This window comes from Triticum dicoccoides, chromosome 7A (assembly GCF_002162155.2).
Source record: "Triticum dicoccoides isolate Atlit2015 ecotype Zavitan chromosome 7A, WEW_v2.0, whole genome shotgun sequence".
NCBI classification, from domain to species: domain Eukaryota; kingdom Viridiplantae; phylum Streptophyta; class Magnoliopsida; order Poales; family Poaceae; genus Triticum; species Triticum dicoccoides.
The window spans coordinates 2,235,752-2,257,007 of NC_041392.1; the positions used below are offsets into that span (position 1 = coordinate 2,235,752).

General features: G+C 43.8%; 2 protein-coding genes across 2 annotated transcripts in view; one reads left to right on the forward strand and one right to left on the reverse strand.

Annotated features, from left to right (window-relative positions):
• Positions 1-4,120, forward strand: part of LOC119330414 (protein SUPPRESSOR OF GENE SILENCING 3 homolog) — a 4,915-nt gene extending 795 nt beyond the window's left edge. Inside the window, exons 2-6 of the mRNA XM_037603522.1 lie at positions 714-1,558; positions 1,934-2,228; positions 2,875-3,119; positions 3,204-3,364; positions 3,484-4,120. Coding sequence (XP_037459419.1) covers positions 714-1,558; positions 1,934-2,228; positions 2,875-3,119; positions 3,204-3,364; positions 3,484-3,706 — 1,769 coding nt within the window. The 3' untranslated portion in view covers positions 3,707-4,120. The remainder of the gene's footprint in view (positions 1-713; positions 1,559-1,933; positions 2,229-2,874; positions 3,120-3,203; positions 3,365-3,483) is intronic.
• A 12,417-nt stretch (positions 4,121-16,537) lies between these two features.
• The window catches only part of LOC119329832 (probable inactive DNA (cytosine-5)-methyltransferase DRM3), a 9,711-nt gene continuing 4,992 nt past the window's right edge, over positions 16,538-21,256 (reverse strand). The window contains exons 10-14 of the mRNA XM_037602925.1: positions 20,774-20,798; positions 20,535-20,611; positions 17,752-19,182; positions 16,890-16,977; positions 16,538-16,798 (exon numbers count right to left, since the gene is read on the reverse strand). Coding sequence (XP_037458822.1) covers positions 17,941-19,182; positions 20,535-20,611; positions 20,774-20,798 — 1,344 coding nt within the window. The 3' untranslated portion in view covers positions 16,538-16,798; positions 16,890-16,977; positions 17,752-17,940. The remainder of the gene's footprint in view (positions 16,799-16,889; positions 16,978-17,751; positions 19,183-20,534; positions 20,612-20,773; positions 20,799-21,256) is intronic.

Sequence of the window (21,256 nt, forward strand, 5' to 3'; positions counted from 1 at the left end):
TGCGCGGTGCGCGTTGGATGGTGCATCTGCTGATTTAGTTTTCCTCGATCCATCCATGGGGTGGGCCGAGTGATTCCTGAATTACCTCCCTCCCTCCCTTGCCGCGGTGTGGAGATGCCCCCGTGCTTTGAGGATCCGTGCGGTGCGCGTTGGATGGCGCATCTGCTGATTTGGTTTTCCTAGATCCATCCATGGGGCGGGCCGAGTGATTCATGAATTAGGCATGGTGATTATTATTATTATTATTGTTAGGTTTGGGTTTGTTTGTTTTGAAATAACTGGGGATTCAGTTACTAGTTCCGTGAGCTTAGAGCTTAGATTACAGAGTCCACCTTTGGGTTTCTATTTGATTTGATTTGATTTCTTGGATTTCTTGTTTGACTTGCTTGGAGCCTAGATTAATTACACAGTCCAAGTATGAACTAATCTCATCTCATACGTACGGTTATTCTTAACGTTACCTACCATGCTAAATTCTGTAACATGCTCGTCCATTGCCGATTCACGAATCCTTTGCCAATTGTGATAATTGTCTCCCAACTCAATAATCATTTGCCACAACTTGTGATGACCCTTCTTAAGGCTTTGATTAACAGCGCATTACCCTTCTGCAGCTTTTTCAATTCTTGACATCATACGTGTAAATATGTTTGTTTATATGGCTCTATCTAATAATCATACATTACATAATCCTGTCCTTGTTCTGCATCCAGGTCCAGGGGGTGGTTGGGAGACTATTGAGAATAAGAAGAAATCAGGGCAGACATCTGGGAGGGGACAATGGGCGCCACGGACTTCATCCTCCAATGCTCCACCCGCTACAGCACGGCAAGCTTGGAATGGCAATGGGTCTTCGCGTCCTTCAGGAAATAATTGGGCTCAACCTTCTGGTCGTGGGCCTGCTGCCAGAGGCAATCCCAGGGCATCATCACAAGCAAGGTCTACAGAACCAGGATTGCAAGCGCCAAACCCAGCTGTCACCCCACCTCTGCTAAATGGTTGGCAGTGGGCATCAAGGCCTCGCCCATCTCGTCCTGAAAGCAACAACGATGATGTTGCTTCCTCTTGTTTCGACCCTGAGATGGATGATCCTCAAGTCGAGGACTCGTCAGATGATGATGATCTTAATGATGATGATGATGACATGAGCGATGACTATGATTCCGATGCATCGGAGAAAAGTTTCGAAACCCGAAAAACAAACAAGTGGTTCAGAAGTTTTTTTCAGGAGACCGATACCTTAAGTGTGGATCAGATACATGAGCGACAGTCGCATTGTCCGGCATGCCAAAATGGACCAGGAGCAATTGCCTGGTTCAAAGGGCTGGAATCTTTGGTCAGACATGCTAGAACAATGGGTTCTAGGAGGGTTAAGCTCCACAGGGAATTGGCTGCATTGCTGGAAGAGGAGATGTCTCGCAGGGGATCTTCTGTGGTACAGCCCGGCGAGCACTTTGGGAAATGGAACGGATTGGCAGAAAGCACCGACCGGCAGATAGTATGGCCACCAATGGTGATTGTGATGAACACAAGACTGGAAAAGGGTGAAGATGATAAGGTGATGATGTTTGTCTATCTTCAACTACACATTGTATTAGTAGCAAAAGTAAACAGCAAGACTGTCATATTTTCATGCTTATTTCTTTTATCTTTCTAGAGCATTTGTTTCATATCTATTAATCTGTCTGGGAAGGATTAAAATACTCAATATTCACACGACCTGTTATAATTATTTGCTTGCAGTCATGCTTGAATTTAATATAAACTAGAATAAAGTAAATATATGTCTGATGCGTTGGCTAGGTATAGTTGGTGAATCAGTTGAATGTTTGTAAATATGCAGTCCATTGCATTTGTAAAAAAAACATATGTTCAAGGTTCTAAAATTATGTTTTATTGCATTCTGATTTCGCTATTCATTGATGCTCAACAGTGGTTAGGCATGGGCAACCAAGAGCTGCTCGGATATTTCAGTGATTATGCTGTGACCAAAGCACGCCATGCATACGGTCCTCTTGGGCACCGTGGCATGAGTGTGCTAATATTTGAAAGCTCTGCCGTGGGCTATATGGAGGCAGAACGTCTGCATAGGCTCTTTGTTCATCAAGGAACAGACAGGGACACATGGAACAAACGCAGGGTTCCTTTCTTGCCTGGTGGCAAAAGACAATTATATGGTTTCCTAGCCTTAAAGGAAGACATGGAGGATTTCAATAAGCACCACCCAGGTATAATATTTTTTAACTTCTCGCATTGAGATGTTAACATGGTCAATACCTGCCACGTTCATGTCTAACATGCTTCTTTAGCTTTCTGATGTTGTTTTGATTATAATTTCCGATCATTGCCAACACTTGTTTGTGCAGCAACCTTTTAATTGGTGATTTGGATATTTGCCTACTTAACACAAAATATGTTTTACTGAGCATGATTTTTTAATTTATTATATTAAAATAAAAAATCAATTCTGGCATACACATTTTCTACAAAGCTCGTAGCTTGCAAGACTGTCATACACATTGTAACATGGCATGGGATCCTAATTTCTTTGGTATATTAATGAGCATGTGTGCGCTTAGTAATGATGCCAGTTAATAATGTTAAGGGTATGGTTTGCTAGTTCATCCAAAAATAGATCTTTGTAGGTCTTCTATGTGTTGTGTTGTCTGCTATCCTGTTAAATCGAAGAAGGTCTATAGTTATGACTTGCTTGGAGCCTAGATTATTTATTTTGGTGTAAAAAAGCATTAATTTAGTGCAAAGGTAAAAGGAAAATGCTCTATTGAACCAGACTTCAGTACTTCATGGTTTTGTTAACAGATATATTGCCTACTGTACTATGTATGAACATAAATGCTTTATTATAATTCTCAGGGAAAAACCGCCTGAAATATGAGATGAGATCTCATAATGAGATGGTAGTGGCCCAGCTGAAACAAATGAGTGAAGATAATCAAGAACGGAATTATCTCAAGAACAAGGTGGTTAAGACAAAGCAACACTCTAAAGCTGTAGAAGAAAGCCTGGGTTTTGTTGCCCGGAAACATCGAGAGTCTATACAAGAGAATATATTTGTCAGGCGTAAAGCCAAGGAAAAACACGATGAGTATGAGGAGGAGGTAACGATTTGCTTCCTTAAATCTTCTTCCTTGTTTTTGAGTTCGTCTCCTTTGCCCACCTTGTGTTTCTTCTATACTTTGCAGATGAAATCCCAGGATCAATTCTTCCATGATCAGATAGAAAGCATGCGCAGGGCCATGGAGGAAAAGGAACGTGAGTTTGAGAGGTTGCTGCAGGAGGAGCGTGCCAAGGCTAGACAGTGTCATGTGGACGATTCTGGGACCACCGAAAATCGCAGGCTAAGGTGGATGTTTCACTTGTGCTTCTATTTCGTTTTTCGATCATGTCTTGCCGTCTCCTACCTACGTCAACATAATTAAAACATGATCTATTTTAACCCGTACGTGTTATGCTGTTGTGCAGGAAGGAACAGGTACAGCGGTTCATCGACTGCCAGGTTAAGGACGTGCAGGAGTTCGAGGCTGAAAGAGACGAACTGATAAAAGCACACGAGGAGAAGAAGGTGCAGCTCAAGAAAGAGTACATGACAAAGGAGATGGAGCTCGAAGAGGAGTTTGATGCCGCTCTTACCGGTCTGATGGAGAAACACAGGCCCGACACCTTCCAGGCCCCCAATGGCTCTTGAAGATCACAGTACATAGGTTTTCGATCCGGTTTCCCTTATAAACTGGATCACTCTCCTGGCATACTGGCTGGTTAGGAAACCTCGACTTGATTAGGGAAACTGAGCCTGCAGGAGTGTATGTATCACCACCCATCTAACAGCTTTCCTGCTTTGCCTCGGGTAGCCAACGTCGAATGGAAATCCGTTCTAGGACTTCAGGTGTATGCAAGATTAGGAAACCTCAACTTGATTGGACCTGTCATCTTGCTCTGCTTTAGAATTTCAGATAGAACGTATCCAAATTATCGTGTCATCTTTTCAGAATTTCAAATGGTTCCTCTGCTGGTGTCATTGCCAGAGAGAAGAGTTCGAGCTCTTTTCAAAACACATGATGAGAAAAGTCATTGGTGAAAAGCTGAGTTGCTTTGAGGTTTATACTTTTGTAACTTTATCACCATTTGCTTTATCTAGTCACATTCTTTCTTGTCCTCTTCTTCATCACCTGGAACAGCCAGTTTTTGCTATTTGTCATGCGAAAACCGCCAAAAGTTCTTGGCCTCTGTGACCCCGGACACTCCGGTGCCGGCACCGGAGAAGAAGGCTTGAATCATGCATGTCACCACTCTGCTTTGCTTAGCAGAAACAATAGCAATATGCTCTAATTCTTGGCTTTGAATGACAAGAAGAAGAAAAAATGCTCAGATTTGAGGCTTCCTTCCTTGCCACTAAACAGAAATGCCACATTTTTGAAATTTGGCGAGTATTATGCCCTGGGCCAAACGTGTGTTATAATGGGCGAATCTCATAAGGGCGAGTCAACTCCAAAAACACGCCCGTACTTCAGAATGTAGGCTGCAAATCTCACGTGCATTGTGTTTTAACCAAAAACCCGAACTGAATTGTCACCAAAGTTAGTACGAGCTATTTGTGTTGCTGTTTTCATATATCCAAATTAGTACGAAAAACGAAACCATGGCTTTCGGCTTAACTGAATGTCCACCCAGATCTGCATGCCATGGCTTCATCTTCTGGCCTCAACCCCCTTCCTACCTTGTTGAAATCTGCAACTATTGATCTCATTTGGTTGATCAGTTATAAATTGTACAGACATAAACTGACCTGAAGATGAGACATCGACAGTGCCTTGAACTGAGAGCACCATCACCATGGTCTAGCTATCTCCTCCATGAAGAGATAGATGCATTGCTAGTCTCTCTCATGGGTTGGTGCTTTCACTTCAAGCACAATCGACGCCTAGATCTCCTTTCCAGACAGCCATGAAGAAAGATGCGCAGGTATCCATGGCTGATGATGCGCCGCCATCTTCGAACTCGGTAAATCACCAAGCCATGGCACTGTTAATCATGAAAGCTGATTTCTGAATGGTAACAGTCACAACAATATGTAGCTAACACTAAATATCATGGCACCATTTTTTAGCAGCCTCAATTTTATTCAAAGTTGTAACTGGGGTCGTACTGAGATGCAGCAGCTATTGCTTCATGAGCTCGTACTGAGATGCAGCAGCTATTGCTTCATGAGCTGCCGCTTGGAGACGGGCTGTCTTCGTCCTCCTCTTATACTCGTCCGTCTCCTCCCTGGTTATAACATATCTCTCTTTTGCCTGAGAGTCAAAAAAAGCAAGAGCAGAGAGAGCGACGTGGTAGGTGCATCGTCTGTCAAAGATTAGTCGGTATTGGAGGAACTGATCGTTCCTCTCAACAAACTGATGACAAACCATGGCCTCATAATCTAGATAAACAGGAGGCACGACCCAAATAATATCAGCCAAATCGTCAGAGATGGCAGCACCCAAGATCATTCGTTAGATACTTGCTGTTATCTACTACTCCCTCCGTAAACTAATATAAGAACTAGTGATCTAAACGCTCTTATATTAGTTTACGGAGGGAGTACTCCGTATTTGTTTCACTTTGCTACTGGACTCAAGTCTTCGGTCGATCTAGAGGAGCATTCATAGTGCACTGAATAAAGACAGGTTAACACATCACACAGACACTGATCACTTGATAGTTTACAGTTCCCACTTCACCTAAAATGGCAGAGCCAGTCAATTGACGGCGAGCGCAAGGAAGAACCAAAGTGCCGTCGCTTGATTTTGCCATGGCTCTGAACCGAACCTTGACAGCATGGCCAGGGAAAGAACTCCATACATGCACAGGAAAGTGTGCCACTGTTGACATCTGATTTTGGCAAAATACAGAGTGAAAGGGTTTTCAGCATGAGAAAGTTTCATATCGTCGAGTGGAACAACTTTGATGTTTAGGCTATGGCCATTCGACCTCATCTCAGTGGCCGAAGCTATACTCCGAGTGACAGAATTGAACGTTCCGAGTGGTTTTCGGCCGATCATGCCTTCAAGACAACCTCGGATGAAGGAGTATTCTGAAGGAATTGTCTTCGTCTCGTCGAAGCAATCGATTTTCATATATAATTCGTCTCAATCCGAGGTCATATGAGACTTGGGGAGACAAATCAAGATCAGGCTATGTTTTTGGTCGAGTGAAAACTCACCGGTCGAGTGAAAGCTTACCTTTCGGGTGAAGACCTACCGATCGAGTAAAAGGTCAAGTGAAAACCTACTGATCGAGTAAAAGGTCGAGTGAAAACCTACCGATCGAGTAAAAGGTCAAGTGAAAACCTATCGATCGAGTAAAAGGTCGAGTGAAAGCCTACCGATCGAGTAAAAGGTCAAGTGAAAACCTACCGATCGAGTAAAAGGTCGAGTGAAAACCTACCGATCGAGTAAAAGGTCGAGTGAAAACCTACCGATCGAGTAAAAGGTCAAGTGAAAACCTACCGATCGAGTAAAAGGTCGAGTGAAAACCTACCGATCGAGTAAAAGGTCGATCAAGTAAAAGATTGTCTTCCGACTGAAAATGTGGTCATCATCCGAGTGAAAGATTGTCTTCCGAGTGAAAATATAGTCATCCGAGTGAAAAGGTCCAGTCGAGTGAAAGACTCTAATATCCGAGTGGATGAGCTCAAATCCGAGTGAAACTGAACATGTGCCCAAAAGTTTATCAAGATAATCTCGGATGAAGAAGTGTTCAATACAGAAGTTGTGCGTATCATCAAGACGGTAAACTTTGGTTTTGGAGTCATCGTCATCAGAGATAGTATATGACCTGCAAATTCACTACAACACTCGGATAATTCAGTCTACCGCAAGACCAGGTCCGACTGGAAGGTAAAAACAACCTCGAAAAGTATTCAAGATGGCTTTATTTGAAAAAGTGGTCAACATGAGAGTTGTTCGTATCGTCGAGGCGCACAAGTTTGATGTTTGGGCCATCTTGATCGGAGGTCATATGGAGGCTCGGCGGCCTGCACAAGGAGGAAGACAAAAGTTGGGCCAGATTCAGACTGAATCCGAGTTGGAATAGAACTAGGACTCTAGGACGCGAATTGATGTAATTTTTCTTGTAAGGAAAGCCTAGATGAATCCTTTACTTGTACGGGAAGTCCAGCCGCCTCTTATATATGTTGGGGGTGACGGCCGATTGAACAACACACAATCGAACAAATCAATATACTACTTTTTCATCTACGTTTTATCTCTCCACCGTTTTTCTCTCTCGTTCTTCGCTGTTCTTCGTGTTTGAGAGCTGCGAATCCCGAGGCTCTAGGGGCGAGCGAATCGACCTAGGGCAGCCCATAGCCGCCGCACTCCCTGACGGGGTCCCTCCCGGGGGTGTGGGGTTTTCGGGTCTGCAAAAGCGCCCGCCGACTGTCTTGCGTATCGCGCTGTCGGTCGGGTCTCCTTCGACGTGAGCTGCGGTGCATCACCCCTGGCGTCGAGGGTACACGTGACGTGTTCGTGTGTCAACACACTTTTTGGTGACTCCGCTGGGGAAGAGGATCAATCATCGTCATCCACCATGTCTAATCTTCCCAAGCCATCTGAGGTAGACGCCGATAACATCATTAAGCCCAGTCTTGATGAGATATCGGCCGATCATCGCCAAGTCTATGAGGAGTACAAGAAGGCGCGCAAGGAGAAGGACTTGCAGGAGTTCCTTGCAAAGTTCAAGAAGGATCGCCAAGGCAACATCACTCCGATTGAAGAAATCAAGTTCCCTCCTTTGCAAGCCAAGCAGGTTAAACCCTCTGTAAGTACTGCCTTTTCTCCTGAGCAGTGGGCTGAGATTGAAAGTCGTATTGCTGATGGTAACAATCTAGTCTATCAAACTTTCATAGAAAATACTAATGCTCAGAAGAATACATCTCAATCGACTAGTGGTAATGATGGTGTAGCTGCTAGTGTGCAAAACCCTAATCTGGCTTTACCTATCACATCGGCGCCTCCCGTGCCGATGACTTATTATCCTACCCAAACAAATCAGATTGTGGCTGCACCCATTAATCCTATTATGAGCATGCCAGGTTCGGTGGTGACGCCGAACCAAACCCTACCTACAGCTACAACCACTCGACCACTACCAAATTATGGGTCGACATACCTGCCACAATTCCTACCTACAGCTAGTAACCCTACTCCTCCTATGCCACTGACACCAGCTTCATCGTCCACTATGGATGATGGTCTAGCTAATCTTAGAGAGGAGATGGCTAAGATGCTTCGAGAGAATTTTGGGGTTGAGTTACCTCGGAATCGGATTTGCCAAAAGCCGTACCCCGAGTACTTTGATGCCATCCAGTGCCCTCCAGGATATAAAATTCCAGATTTTGTTAAGTTCAATGGAGAAGGCACAAAAACCACATGGGAGCATGTTAGTCAATACTTGGCACAATTAGGTGAAGCAGGTTCACTAAATGAGTTGAAAGTGCGTTTATTTCCTTTATCATTAACTGGTACCGCATTTTCATGGTTTTCTTCTTTACCACATGGTTCCATTCGAGTTTGGTCGCATCTAGAGCAGAAATTTCATGATCACTTTTACAGCGGCGACAATGAACTCAAGTTGTCACATCTAACATCGGTTAAACAGAAGCATGATGAATCGGTCTCCGATTACGTAAAGAGATTCAGAGAAACGAAAAACCAATGTTTTAGTTTGGTGATAACCGAGAGAGACTTGGCAGACCTAGTGCTGAGTGGTTTGAGAACTCCCATTAGAGAAAAGTTAGAAGGCTATGAGTTCTTAAATATTAACCAAGTCTTACAAAGGGCTTTGGCTCAGGAAAGCCGAAGCAAAGATCTCAAAGAAGTGCATAGATACAAAGCCGATCGTCCAAAGATGAATATGGTGGAATATGATAGTGATCACTCGGACGATGAGGGTGATGTTTTTGCTACTGAATTTGTTTGGCCATCTAAGGCCAAACCCTTTACTTGCAATGATCTGAAACCGATTCATAAGAATCGTGATGAAGAGATAAAGTTTACTTTTAACATTGCTAAGTGTGATAGAATATTTGATGCTTTGCTGCAGGCTAAGATTATTAGAATATCTCATACTTTACCGCCGTTTGAAGAGCTAAAACGGCGTGCTTATTGCAAGTATCATAACTCTTTTTCTCATGCTACTAACGATTGCAATGTTTTTCGACGACAGATACAATCGGCCATTAATGACGGACGATTGAACTTTTCTGAGATGCAAGTTGATAAACAACCTTTTCCCATGAATACCATGGATTTGGAGGGAAAGAAGCTACTCATTCGGCCGGAGGTGGCCGAATCTGCTAATAAAGCTAATGTCATTGTTGGTGAGCCCAGGAAGGACAAGGAGGACAACAGGGTCTTGGGGAGACAGGTTGTTCTTGATAAGCAACCCGATGGCAAGGAAGTGATCAAAATCACCATCAAGAATCCTACACTCGGGGGGCAACCGCAAGTGCAAGAAAATACTCGTGTTAAATTTGTCAAGCCCAAGAGTCCAGAAGTTGGCAAGTGGAAGAAGAATGAAGTTAAAATGCAGCGCAAGCGGATCAAGCCAACTTTTGATATGTTGCTGTCCAAATATGCTAACCAGTCGGCCGGTTCTAGTTTCAATCGACCGACTCATCTGAAACGACCAAGGTCACCATCAGTTGATATGTTCAGTCGGTATACAAAACCAAGTGGACCAAGGGCGCAGTTTTCAGAAGAGCAGAAGCAACCTGTGTGGGATCGACTTGATTACTCATATAATGGCCGGCTCAACATCGGTGACTATCAGTCGGCTGGTAAAAATATGCGACCGGATGGAAATTATCCGAGTGTAAGAATACACCCAAGTGGAAGCTATCCGAGTGAAAAAATGTGGATGGGTAGATTCCATCCGACTGAGTTCCATCCGAGTGGATTCCATCCAAGTAAAAAGGTGCGCCCAAGTGGAAATTTCATGCATCTGGAAAGTCGGAAAGAATGGCGTGTTAAGTCACCGAGTGTTGCAGCAGTTGAGTCGGGAAAAGGCAAGGAGAAAATGGATGTCGACTCACTTATCTTGGGCACCGAAACATTTGCCATACAGCAGCCTATTGTGCATAGCAATCCGACTGAGCCGATACTTTCTATCGAGCCAAAGCACTCGGCTAATGACCATGAAGCAAGCACCAGCCGAGTAAAAACGAGAGATCCTAAATACACTCAGCCAAAGTGGTGTCCTCCAGGGCTAACAAAGACACAGAAGAGGAAACTACAGAGGTTAAGGAGTCAAGAGATGGCAAAACAGGAGGCCGAGAAGCAAAGAGATAAGTTGTTCAATGACACTCGGCCCATGGTTCCAGCAAAACAAATGTGGAGGCCAAAACAAATACAAGATACATCAGCTTCTACATCTATCACAGAAGTGCCTACACCATCCAAAGAGGACGATGCGACAGCTATTACATCGTCTGCAACACTTCTTACTTCTCCTTCACTCGACCAGATTTCAGAATCGGTCGATCCGCTTGAAGAAGAGGCTGATATGGTGGACTATGAATCTACACCGGTTCATGAAGGTATGGATATAAATATGGTGTATTACTTACCTGCTGAGTTTCGTGCTGTAGATGAGGAAGGGGAAGTTGCTCAGCTGGATTTTGGTCCTAAAAATGCAATATTCGAGAAGCCAAAAGAACCAGTAAAGCATCTGAAACCATTATATCTCAGAGGTCATATCGATGGGTCGCCGCTCACTCGGATGCTTGTTGATGGTGGTGCTGTGGTAAATCTTATGCCCTATTCGGTCTTCAAGAAATTGGATTTGCCTGATGAAGAATTGATCAAGACCAATATGGTGCTCAACGGGTTTGAAGGCAAAGAGAAAACTGAAGCCAAAGGTGTAATGTATGTGGAGCTTACAGTCGGAAGCAAAACTTTGGCTACTGCATTCTTTGTCGCTGAGGTGCAAGGTAACTACAATGTTATACTAGGCCGTGATTGGGTTCATGCAAACCAGTGCGTGCCGTCCACTATGCACCAGTTTTTGATTCAGTGGGTTGATGATGAAGTGGAAGTCATTCATGCGGATAACTCGGTCTGTGTTGCTTTGGCCGATGCATCGGTGGATTGGCAACATCCCAATGCTACTTGCTTGACGGGACGTGACTTATCAGAGTTTGATTTTCTCAGCGCGACCAAGAATGGTTTTGTGCCCGTGTCTTTAAAGCCGACTGAATGCAATCGGCTCCAAGGTATGATATGTTTAAATGGATCCTAGTTCCAAGTGGTTACAAAAACGTCTTGCAAAATATCGGTCCAGCGAGAACGATATGTATGAGTCTATTGAGGAGTTGGATGACATGGATAAACTTGGACAAGGTTTTACATCGGCCGATCCGTTAGAAGAGGTAGATATCGGAGACGGATCAGTCAGTCGACCGACATTTATAAACAAAAATTTGAAAGCCAATTGTAAAGCTAAATTAATCGAGCTATTGAAAGAATATGTTTGTTGCTTTGCATGGGAATATCATGAGATGCCAGGGTTGAGCCGAGAGCTAGTGGAGCATCGGTTGCCTATAAAGGCCAGTTTTAGACCTTATAAACAGTCGGCCAGAAAGTTTAATCCGAAAACATATGACCGGATCAAGGAAGAGATCGGTCGACTGCTTGAAGCTAAATTCATTCGACCTTGCAGGTATGCCGAGTGGATTTCTAACATTGTCCCAGTGGAGAAGAAGGGATCCGGCAAGTTGAGGGTGTGCATTGACTTCAGAGATGTGAATAGGGCTACACCCAAAGATGAGTATCCCATGCCAATAGCCGATATGCTTATTAATGATGCTTCTGGACATAAGGTTATTAGCTTTCTAGATGGTAATGCCGGATACAATCAATTTTTTATGGCCGAAGAGGACATGTACAAAACAGATTTCCGACGTCCTGGTTTCCTTGGTTTATTCGAGTGGACAGTGATGACATTCGGATTGAAAAATGCTGGGGCCACATATCAAAGGGCTATGAATTTGATTTTTCATGATTTACTCGGTGTCATACTTGAAGTTTATATTGATGATATTGTTGTCAAATCGAATGCTTTTGAATCCCACTTGGCCGATTTGCGTTTAGTTTTTGAAAGAATGAAAAAGTATGGACTGAAGATGAATCCTTTGAAGTGTGCATTCGGCGTGTCAGCTGGCAAATTTTTGGGTTTCGTTATTCATGAAGATGGCATTGAAATTGATCCCAAAAAGATAGAAGCCATACAGAAAGTGGAGGCTCCAACATGCAAGAGAGATATGCAAAAGTTCCTTGGCAAAGTCAATTATTTGAGAAGGTTCATAGCCAATCTGTCAGGGAAAGTTGATGCATTTACTCCTATCCTTCGGTTAAAGAATGATGTTGATTTCACTTGGGGGGCAAAACAGCAAGAAGCCTTTGATATGATCAAGAATTATTTGTGCACTCCTCCGGTAATGAAAGCACCCAAACATAGAGAGCCTTTTAAGCTTTACATCGCAGCAGAGGAAGGTGTTATTGGTGCTGTTTTGACTCAAGATACCGAAGGAAAAGAGCATGCCATTACGTATTTGAGCAGACGCTTATTGGACGCCGAGACAAGGTATACATTTATTGAAAAACTATGTCTATGCTTATATTATGCTTGCACAAAATTGAGACATTACCTAGTGCCGAGTGCTTGTCTAGTAGCTTGTCAAACCGATGTCATTAAGTACATGTTGCATAGGCCAATTCTTAGTGGTAGAATTGGCAAGTGGGCTTATGCTTTGATTGAATATGATTTGGCTTATGAATCTCTAAAATCCATGAAAGGCCAAATTGTTGCTAATTTCATTGTTGAACATTGGATTAATGACAAGCATGATGTTGATATAAACCTTGTTTCATTAGTGCCATGGAGATTGTACTTTGATGGTTCAGTTTGTAGCAATGGCCAAGGTGTTGGTATTGTTTATATATCTCCTCATGGTGCTGTTTTTGAAGCCTCATGCCGCTTAGAATATTTCTGCACAAACAATCAAGACGAATATGAAGCATTGTTATTCGGTCTAGAGATGTTACTTGCTATAGGTGTTACACATATTGAGGCTTACGGTGATTCGTTACTAGTAGTGCAGCAAATATCTAGAATCTTTCAGTGTTTTGACGAATCACTTAATGTTTATCTTGATAAATGTCTAGATATAATTTCTACTTTGGATTGTTTTAGCATTGCACATATATCTAGACATGACAACTGGAAAGCAAATGAGTTGGCACAGCAAGCATCTGGATATCATGTTGATCATGGCATGTTTCATATCTCTCAAAGACCGATGTCTTGTCTTGCCAATATGGGAGAGGCCGAACCTGAACCCACTGATTCGGCCATTAACAAAAAATCTAGTGCAGGTGATAATTCCGACTGGAGAAAGCCTATTGTTGATTACTTGTGCAATCCGAGTGAAAGGGTGGACAGGGTTGTTCGGCGTATGGTTTTCAAGTATACAATGAGAGATGATGGTCTTTATCGCCGAACAGTCGATGATGTTCTTCTAAAGTGTTTAGATGAGGACCAGGCAAGAGTTGCTATGGGAGAAGTGCATGAAGGTATTTGTGGCACTCATCAGTCGGCTCCCAAAATGAAATGGTTATTGCGACGTGCTGGGTTTTATTGGCCGACTATGATTAATGATTGCTTCAGATATTATAAAGGGTGTGAAGCTTGTCAAAAGTTTGGTGATATTCAATTGGCTCCTGCTGCTATGTTACATCCTATTATCAAACCGTGGCCTTTCAGAGGTTGGGGTTTAGATTTCATTGGATAAATCCACCCGTCTTCCTCAAAAGGGCATCGATTCGTATTGGTGGCAACTGATTATTTCACTAAATGGTCTGAAGCAGTACCTCTCAAGAACATGACACATACGGAGGTGATTCAATTCATAACCGAGCATATTATTCATAGATTCGGTATTCCTCAAACGTTAACTACAGATCAAGGTTCATCTTTTATGTCACACCAAGTCAGAGAGTTTGCCGAATCTTATAATATAAAGTTGCTCAATTCCTCTCCATATTATGCCCAAGCTAATGGACAAGCCGAGTCTAGCAATAAAATCTTAATCAAGCTCATCAAGAAGAAGATTGAGGATAATCCGAGGAGATGGCATGAGTTGTTGTCTGAAGCTTTATGGGCACATAGAATTTCAAGGCATGGTGCTACGAAGGTAACTCCATATGAGCTAGTATATGGTCAAGAGGCCGTTTTACCAGTAGAAGTAAATTTGAATGCTTTGAGAATAGCCAAACAAAATAATTTGTCGGCAGTAGACTTTTATAACCTAATGATGGACAATATTGATGAGGTTGCCGATAAACGTTTGGTTGCTTTAAAGGCCATAGAGAGAGATAAGTTGAGGGTGGCAAGAGCTTACAATAAGAAAGTCAAGTTGAAGAATTTTCAAGTTGGTGATCTCGTCTGGAAAGTGATTCTGCCAATTGGTTCAAGAGATAGAAAATTTGGGAAGTGGTCTCCAAGTTGGGAAGGTCCTTTTAGGATTACAAGAGTTGTTCCCGGAAATTCATATTTGGTGGAATCAATACAAGGGGCATTGTTACCTCGAGCTCTCAATGGCAAATATTTGAAAAAGTACCACCCGAGTGTATGGCAGGAAGCCTAAGTAGGCAATGGCCGATATACGATTATCACCCTTAGCACAAACATGGCCGATACATAATTATCGCCCTGAGAAAAATAAATGGCCGATGGAGTGTTGACATCGTCCTTAGAATGAACACTATGCATATTATTTTTCGGCATGCAAGCTTTGCCGAAAAACAGGGGGGCATGTGTTGACATCTGATTTTGGCAAAATACAGAGTGAAAGGGTTTTCAGCATGAGAAAGTTTCATATCGTCGAGTGGAACAACTTTGATGTTTAGGCTATCGCCATTCGACCTCATCTCAGTGGCCGAAGCTATACTCCGAGTGACAGAATTGAACGTTCCGAGTGGTTTTCGGCCGATCATGCCTTCAAGACAACCTCGGATGAAGGAGTATTCTGAAGGAATTGTCTTCGTCTCGTCGAAGCAATCGATTTTCATATATAATTCGTCTCAATCCGAGGTCATATGAGACTTGGGGAGACAAATCAAGATCAGGCTATGTTTTTGGTCGAGTGAAAACTCACCGGTCGAGTGAAAGCTTACCTTTCGGGTGAAGACCTACCGATCGAGTAAAAGGTCAAGTGAAAACCTACTGATCGAGTAAAAGGTCGAGTGAAAACCTACCGATCGAGTAAAAGGTCAAGTGAAAACCTATCGATCGAGTAAAAGGTCGAGTGAAAGCCTACCGATCGAGTAAAAGGTCAAGTGAAAACCTACCGATCGAGTAAAAGGTCGAGTGAAAACCTACCGATCGAGTAAAAGGTCGAGTGAAAACCTACCGATCGAGTAAAAGGTCAAGTGAAAACCTACCGATCGAGTAAAAGGTCGAGTGAAAACCTACCGATCGAGTAAAAGGTCGATCAAGTAAAAGATTGTCTTCCGACTGAAAATGTGGTCATCATCCGAGTGAAAGATTGTCTTCCGAGTGAAAATATAGTCATCCGAGTGAAAAGGTCCAGTCGAGTGAAAGACTCTAATATCCGAGTGGATGAGCTCAAATCCGAGTGAAACTGAACATGTGCCCAAAAGTTTATCAAGATAATCTCGGATGAAGAAGTGTTCAATACAGAAGTTGTGCGTATCATCAAGACGGTAAACTTTGGTTTTGGAGTCATCGTCATCAGAGATAGTATATGACCTGCAAATTCACTACAACACTCGGATAATTCAGTCTACCGCAAGACCAGGTCCGACTGGAAGGTAAAAACAACCTCGAAAAGTATTCAAGATGGCTTTATTTGAAAAAGTGGTCAACATGAGAGTTGTTCGTATCGTCGAGGCGCACAAGTTTGATGTTTGGGCCATCTTGATCGGAGGTCATATGGAGGCTCGGCGGCCTGCACAAGGAGGAAGACAAAAGTTGGGCCAGATTCAGACTGAATCCGAGTTGGAATAGAACTAGGACTCTAGGACGCGAATTGATGTAATTTTTCTTGTAAGGAAAGCCTAGATGAATCCTTTACTTGTACGGGAAGTCCAGCCGCCTCTTATATATGTTGGGGGTGACGGCCGATTGAACAACACACAATCGAACAAATCAATATACTACTTTTTCATCTACGTTTTATCTCTCCACCGTTTTTCTCTCTCGTTCTTCGCTGTTCTTCGTGTTTGAGAGCTGCGAATCCCGAGGCTCTAGGGGCGAGCGAATCGACCTAGGGCAGCCCATAGCCGCCGCACTCCCTGACGGGGTCCCTCCCGGGGGTGTGGGGTTTTCGGGTCTGCAAAAGCGCCCGCCGACTGTCTTGCGTATCACGCTGTCGGTCGGGTCTCCTTCGACGTGAGCTGCGGTGCATCACCCCCGGCGTCGAGGGTACACGTGACGTGTTCGTGTGTCAACAGCCACCTGCTCTTAATTCCTACCATCAACTATGAAAGCACCCAACAGTCACACAAGTATATTTAGCTAACACTAATTACCACTTTCAGAAGTTTTATCCAACGGCGCAACAAACCACCATAATATCAGCCAAATCTCGAGAACATGATCAAAAGTCATCAGTCAATAGGTTTCAATTTTTCTTTGCCGGCTACTGGACTCGTCTTCAGTCAAAATCTAGAGGAGCACAAAAAACTCATCGCTTGATAGATTACAGCTTCCATCTCACCTGAAATGAGAAGAGAGAAAAGATTATTATTTTTCGGAACCGAGATAGCAGAAAAAGATTATTATCTGTCCAGGGTTGAGGGGCGTGGTACCTTCATCTTGGTCAGAATAACAAAGACCTCATCTGCAGGGGCAATCTTGTAACCCCAAGCACCTTCTCAACGGATTCCTCGCTGCAATCTACAACCAAATTTCCCCATGATTACAGGATGCAACAACACATTCACATTCTTAAACATGGAACTTAACTGAATCTGTACTATGTACAACAAAAAATGACAGATACACTAACCAAAAGCTATATGTTAGATATAATGCAGTTAAGAGAGGCCGAAATATTCAAAATAAAAAAACATCTTATCATAGATTGGTGGCGGTACCACAGCGAATGGGGATATTATAGACATTGGCTGCTCTGAACTGGATGACCTAGAGAAACACATGCATGCAGAGGAGCAACATCGCAAACAAATCTTAAACAATTGACGAAATCAGTCCTGCCTAATGGCTGCTGCCTCACATTACATATTAGTTAGTTGGTTTCTGTGCAATAGCACACGCATCTTCAGAACTGAACGGAATCTCATAGGAAACAAATACAGCCTCTCTCTACTCGAACAAAAACAACAAATACAGTGAGCGGTCTGCAACCTAATCTGGACCCAGCTAGTTGTTACATTATAAAGTAACTAAGTCCACAGATATATGATACACGTGACAGAGACCCAAAAACGCAAAAAACACATCTTATCATTGATTCATAGCACACAAACATTGCAAATTGGGGCATTAGAAATTACTATATTGGCTGCTCTAAGCTGAATGGCATCCAAACACATGCACACACAAGTCTCATAGAAAACAAATACATCCATTGGCCATGCCAACTGCAAACTAAAAATCCTTCATAGAAAAAAAAAACTACTTGTGCAAAACAAACAGAAGAAGATTTACCCTTTTTTTTTATGGCATACAAGCTCATTATGCAAGGATAACACTAGCCATGAAGATGAGGTCTCATTGCGGACATATTGCTACAAGAAGACAAAGAACAAAAAAACTTCACTTTTTGTAAAGGTGTTAGTATTGGTCCTTGATAATCCACACCTCATGGGAGAATGACCGAAGACAGAACTATGTGTGTCAGACAACTTTTTGCATCCGTCTCACCATCTGGACAACCCGGACATACGCAAAAAATCGATTGCTGTCCATTCCCATGGTTGTGCCCACCGTCATCGCTGTGCCTCTGTAAACATCGTAGTTCCCACCAACAATGAGGTCAAACCCGCCAAACTCTTTCATCAGGTCCTCAAACTCCTTGGTATCTAGCTTCTGGATCCTATCAAGTTGTCTTAGCTTTCCATTCTGCTGGGTTTTTCTCCACCACATCTTTAGAACTCTACGGTTCACCACAGACTCCTCTACGGACACCACGCACCTCAGCGGAATTCCAAGACGGTGTAGAGCGACTTCTGCACCCCCGATTGCACTGTAGATAGAGATCACTCTCAGCCCATCAGGATACCGGTCCTTTAGGACCGACAAAAGGTATGCTATGGTATCAGTTTGCAAGGCAAACCTCATGGAAGCAACCTTGTCTTGTGGGTCTATGCCCGGCAGATCCGTATGGCTAGCTGGATAGCCTAGAATCACTTCCATCTGGTGTGGCTGCAGAGGGCCTAACTTGTCTTGACCAGTCCAGACGAGATTCGCCATCTTGCATTGATGAATGATCTGCGCTTGCTTCACTTCTGAAAGATTTCCTCGCGAATCTTTCACCGCCTTCTCCACCTTCTCACAAATCTGTTCAGTTCCCACCACACCTAAAGCAACACCATCGATCTGCTTTCTGGTGTCCCATGAGGGCCAGAACCGTCTTATCAAAGGCAATGCATCTCTGATCGTCATTGGTGACCTTGGAATCGCAGCATGCCTTCTCTCCGTTGGAAGGTTATGAATATAACCCTCCTTCCGCATCAGAGCCGAGAATGATTGACTGTTTAGATACTCCGGTTGCACGTTGAATAGGAAACTCGAGAGCTGATTCCACGTGTCTTTGCTGATGTCAACAAGACTTGCATAGAGGAAGAAGGGAGGTTTGAAAAGGTCACCGTGGATGTTTCTACCAGGGCTTGACGTCCTTTCAAGACATTCATCCTTCAGAGAACCATTAGCAATTGACCCAGAACAACGACTTAACCATGGAGTGCGGCTAGATTGATTAACATTCTGACTGCTTGATGCCCTACTGTCATCTCCAAATGCATGCTTGGCCTTTTTACGTCTGATGTTGGCATCATCATCATCATCATCATAGAACCTCAATCTCGATGTTGAATACCCAGTTTCTGTCTCGTCCGGAAATTCAGACTCTATCTTCACCTACATAAAAGAGAACATACAGTGCCATGTTAGAAACAAGAGGGGTTATTAATTAGTTTTTATTGTTTTACATCCATGAGAGCATTTAAAGATGTCGCTTTCCATATGAGCACTGGAGTCAGTGATTACATACTTTAATAATCATGAAACAAAAGAAACTAGAAAACCAACTGGAAACATCATAAATAGAAATCGTTTATGTAAATAGTTGATCTAACTTCTTTATGGATATGAGATCAAACAGATATTAACATTGCCCTTATCTGTCCACATATGGTTTTTGATCTCTGCAGGAGATCCTATAAGTAAAACAAGGTACTCTACACTACCATCGCTCCTACGGGGAGACATGATATGCGTAAATAGCACCCCACTTAGAATTTTGCCACTTCCTCCCGTAAAAGGACTAACAGATGTGGGACGACACAACAAACATTACATACCGGTGTCACTCACCCTAGGCTTCTAATTCCAATGCGAGAGTTAAGTCACAACCACGACTCCACATAGGCCACTTGACGGTTCAAGAAACCATCGGTACCCTCGGTCGGGTGGCGAACGCGGCTGTAAGTACCAGAAGGGAGTTCACATAAGGGATTACCCAGGTTTGAGCCCACATGGTGAGGTAACACTCTACGGAGCACCTCGTGCGAGGGGGTTACAGTAGAGATGTGTATGGCTATCGAGAGTATAGTATACGTTGTAAATGGGAATGGCTACCCGCAGCCTCGCCTTATATAGGTGACGAGGTCTATGGGTTTGCAGGTGATCTAACCGATCTCATGCCGCCACCATCTTGGTTTGCACGCCCAAGATGGGCTCCTGATCTTTATCCGAGCCTCCAGGCTCCCTCCTGTCACCAGACCCCTGCCAGACCACCTGGGCCCCAGCCCCCAGGGCAAGCCTGCTGCCGGGCCTCCCTCTGAGGGACCACCCCCGGTGTATTACACCATCAGTAGCCCCCGAGCGTGTCTAGAGTTAATCTTTTTCATCCCCGGGAATGAGAACCTAGGCGGGCTCCTAATGTCGACAATTGTGGTTTGTCTTCATGAGTCTCACTTCAAGGTATTCAGGCTCGCCAAATGCGCGGGTTCCTGGATAGCGTCTTCGTTCAGAGTGACCGGTCCGGGTGGCTCTGGGGCCTTGTGCCCTATCACGTGCTCTGCGTATGATGACCGAGGCGATCATGCACCGGGGGAGCCCGTGGGGGAGGTGGCGACGGGTTTCGTCCGGTGACAGCGAAGATCACAGGCCTGCTGCCGGGCTTCCTGCCGAGGGACCACCCCTGGTGTATTACACTGTCACCACTGCAAACAGCCCAAGTCTAATAAAAATGAATGTCATTTAGTTACCTTTTTCTGCTCAGTGGTATTTGAGAAGCGTCTTGCGAATATCGAGTCAGCCAACTCCTCGACTGTTGCTTCCTCGCCTGGAAAGAGTGGGAAACATGACATTTAAGGTTTCTGAACTCAACAGAGCACACTAACACTAGTAGACTGCAAATAAACATGTACCCGTCAGCTTAAAATCAACAGATTGATATATTTAAAGTTAAGGATACAGCTCTAATCCTCACACCATGTTTACCTACCAAAAATAGCAATCACAGATGAGACTCAAGATGGCAACGGGGACGAAACCCATTGGGTTTTGCCTTCCCAAACCCATCCCCACGAGAAAATCATAAACCCGTCCCCGTCCCCATCACCATGCGCGGGGCTAGTTTTCCGCCCGTCCCCTAAACCCATCGGGTTTCGGGGAACCCACGGGGAACTCACTAGAAAATCAAAATATTTAAATAAACATAGTGGCGACAAAGAATAACTTTTCAGCAGCAAAACAAGCACATTTCAGTAGCATAACTTGAGAAAATTTCAATAAAAAACAATAGTAGATGGTTCAACAGCTATATAGAGTGTATTTCAGCAGCATGATACCACATTTCAGCAACAAAGATGATCAAATTTCAGCCATACATGGTATTCTGAGGGAGAGAGAGAGAGTTGAGGGCTCGAGCGAGGGGGAAAGAGCGAGCGATGCTGGCCACCCGCGAGGGGTTGGTTTGGCCTCGACG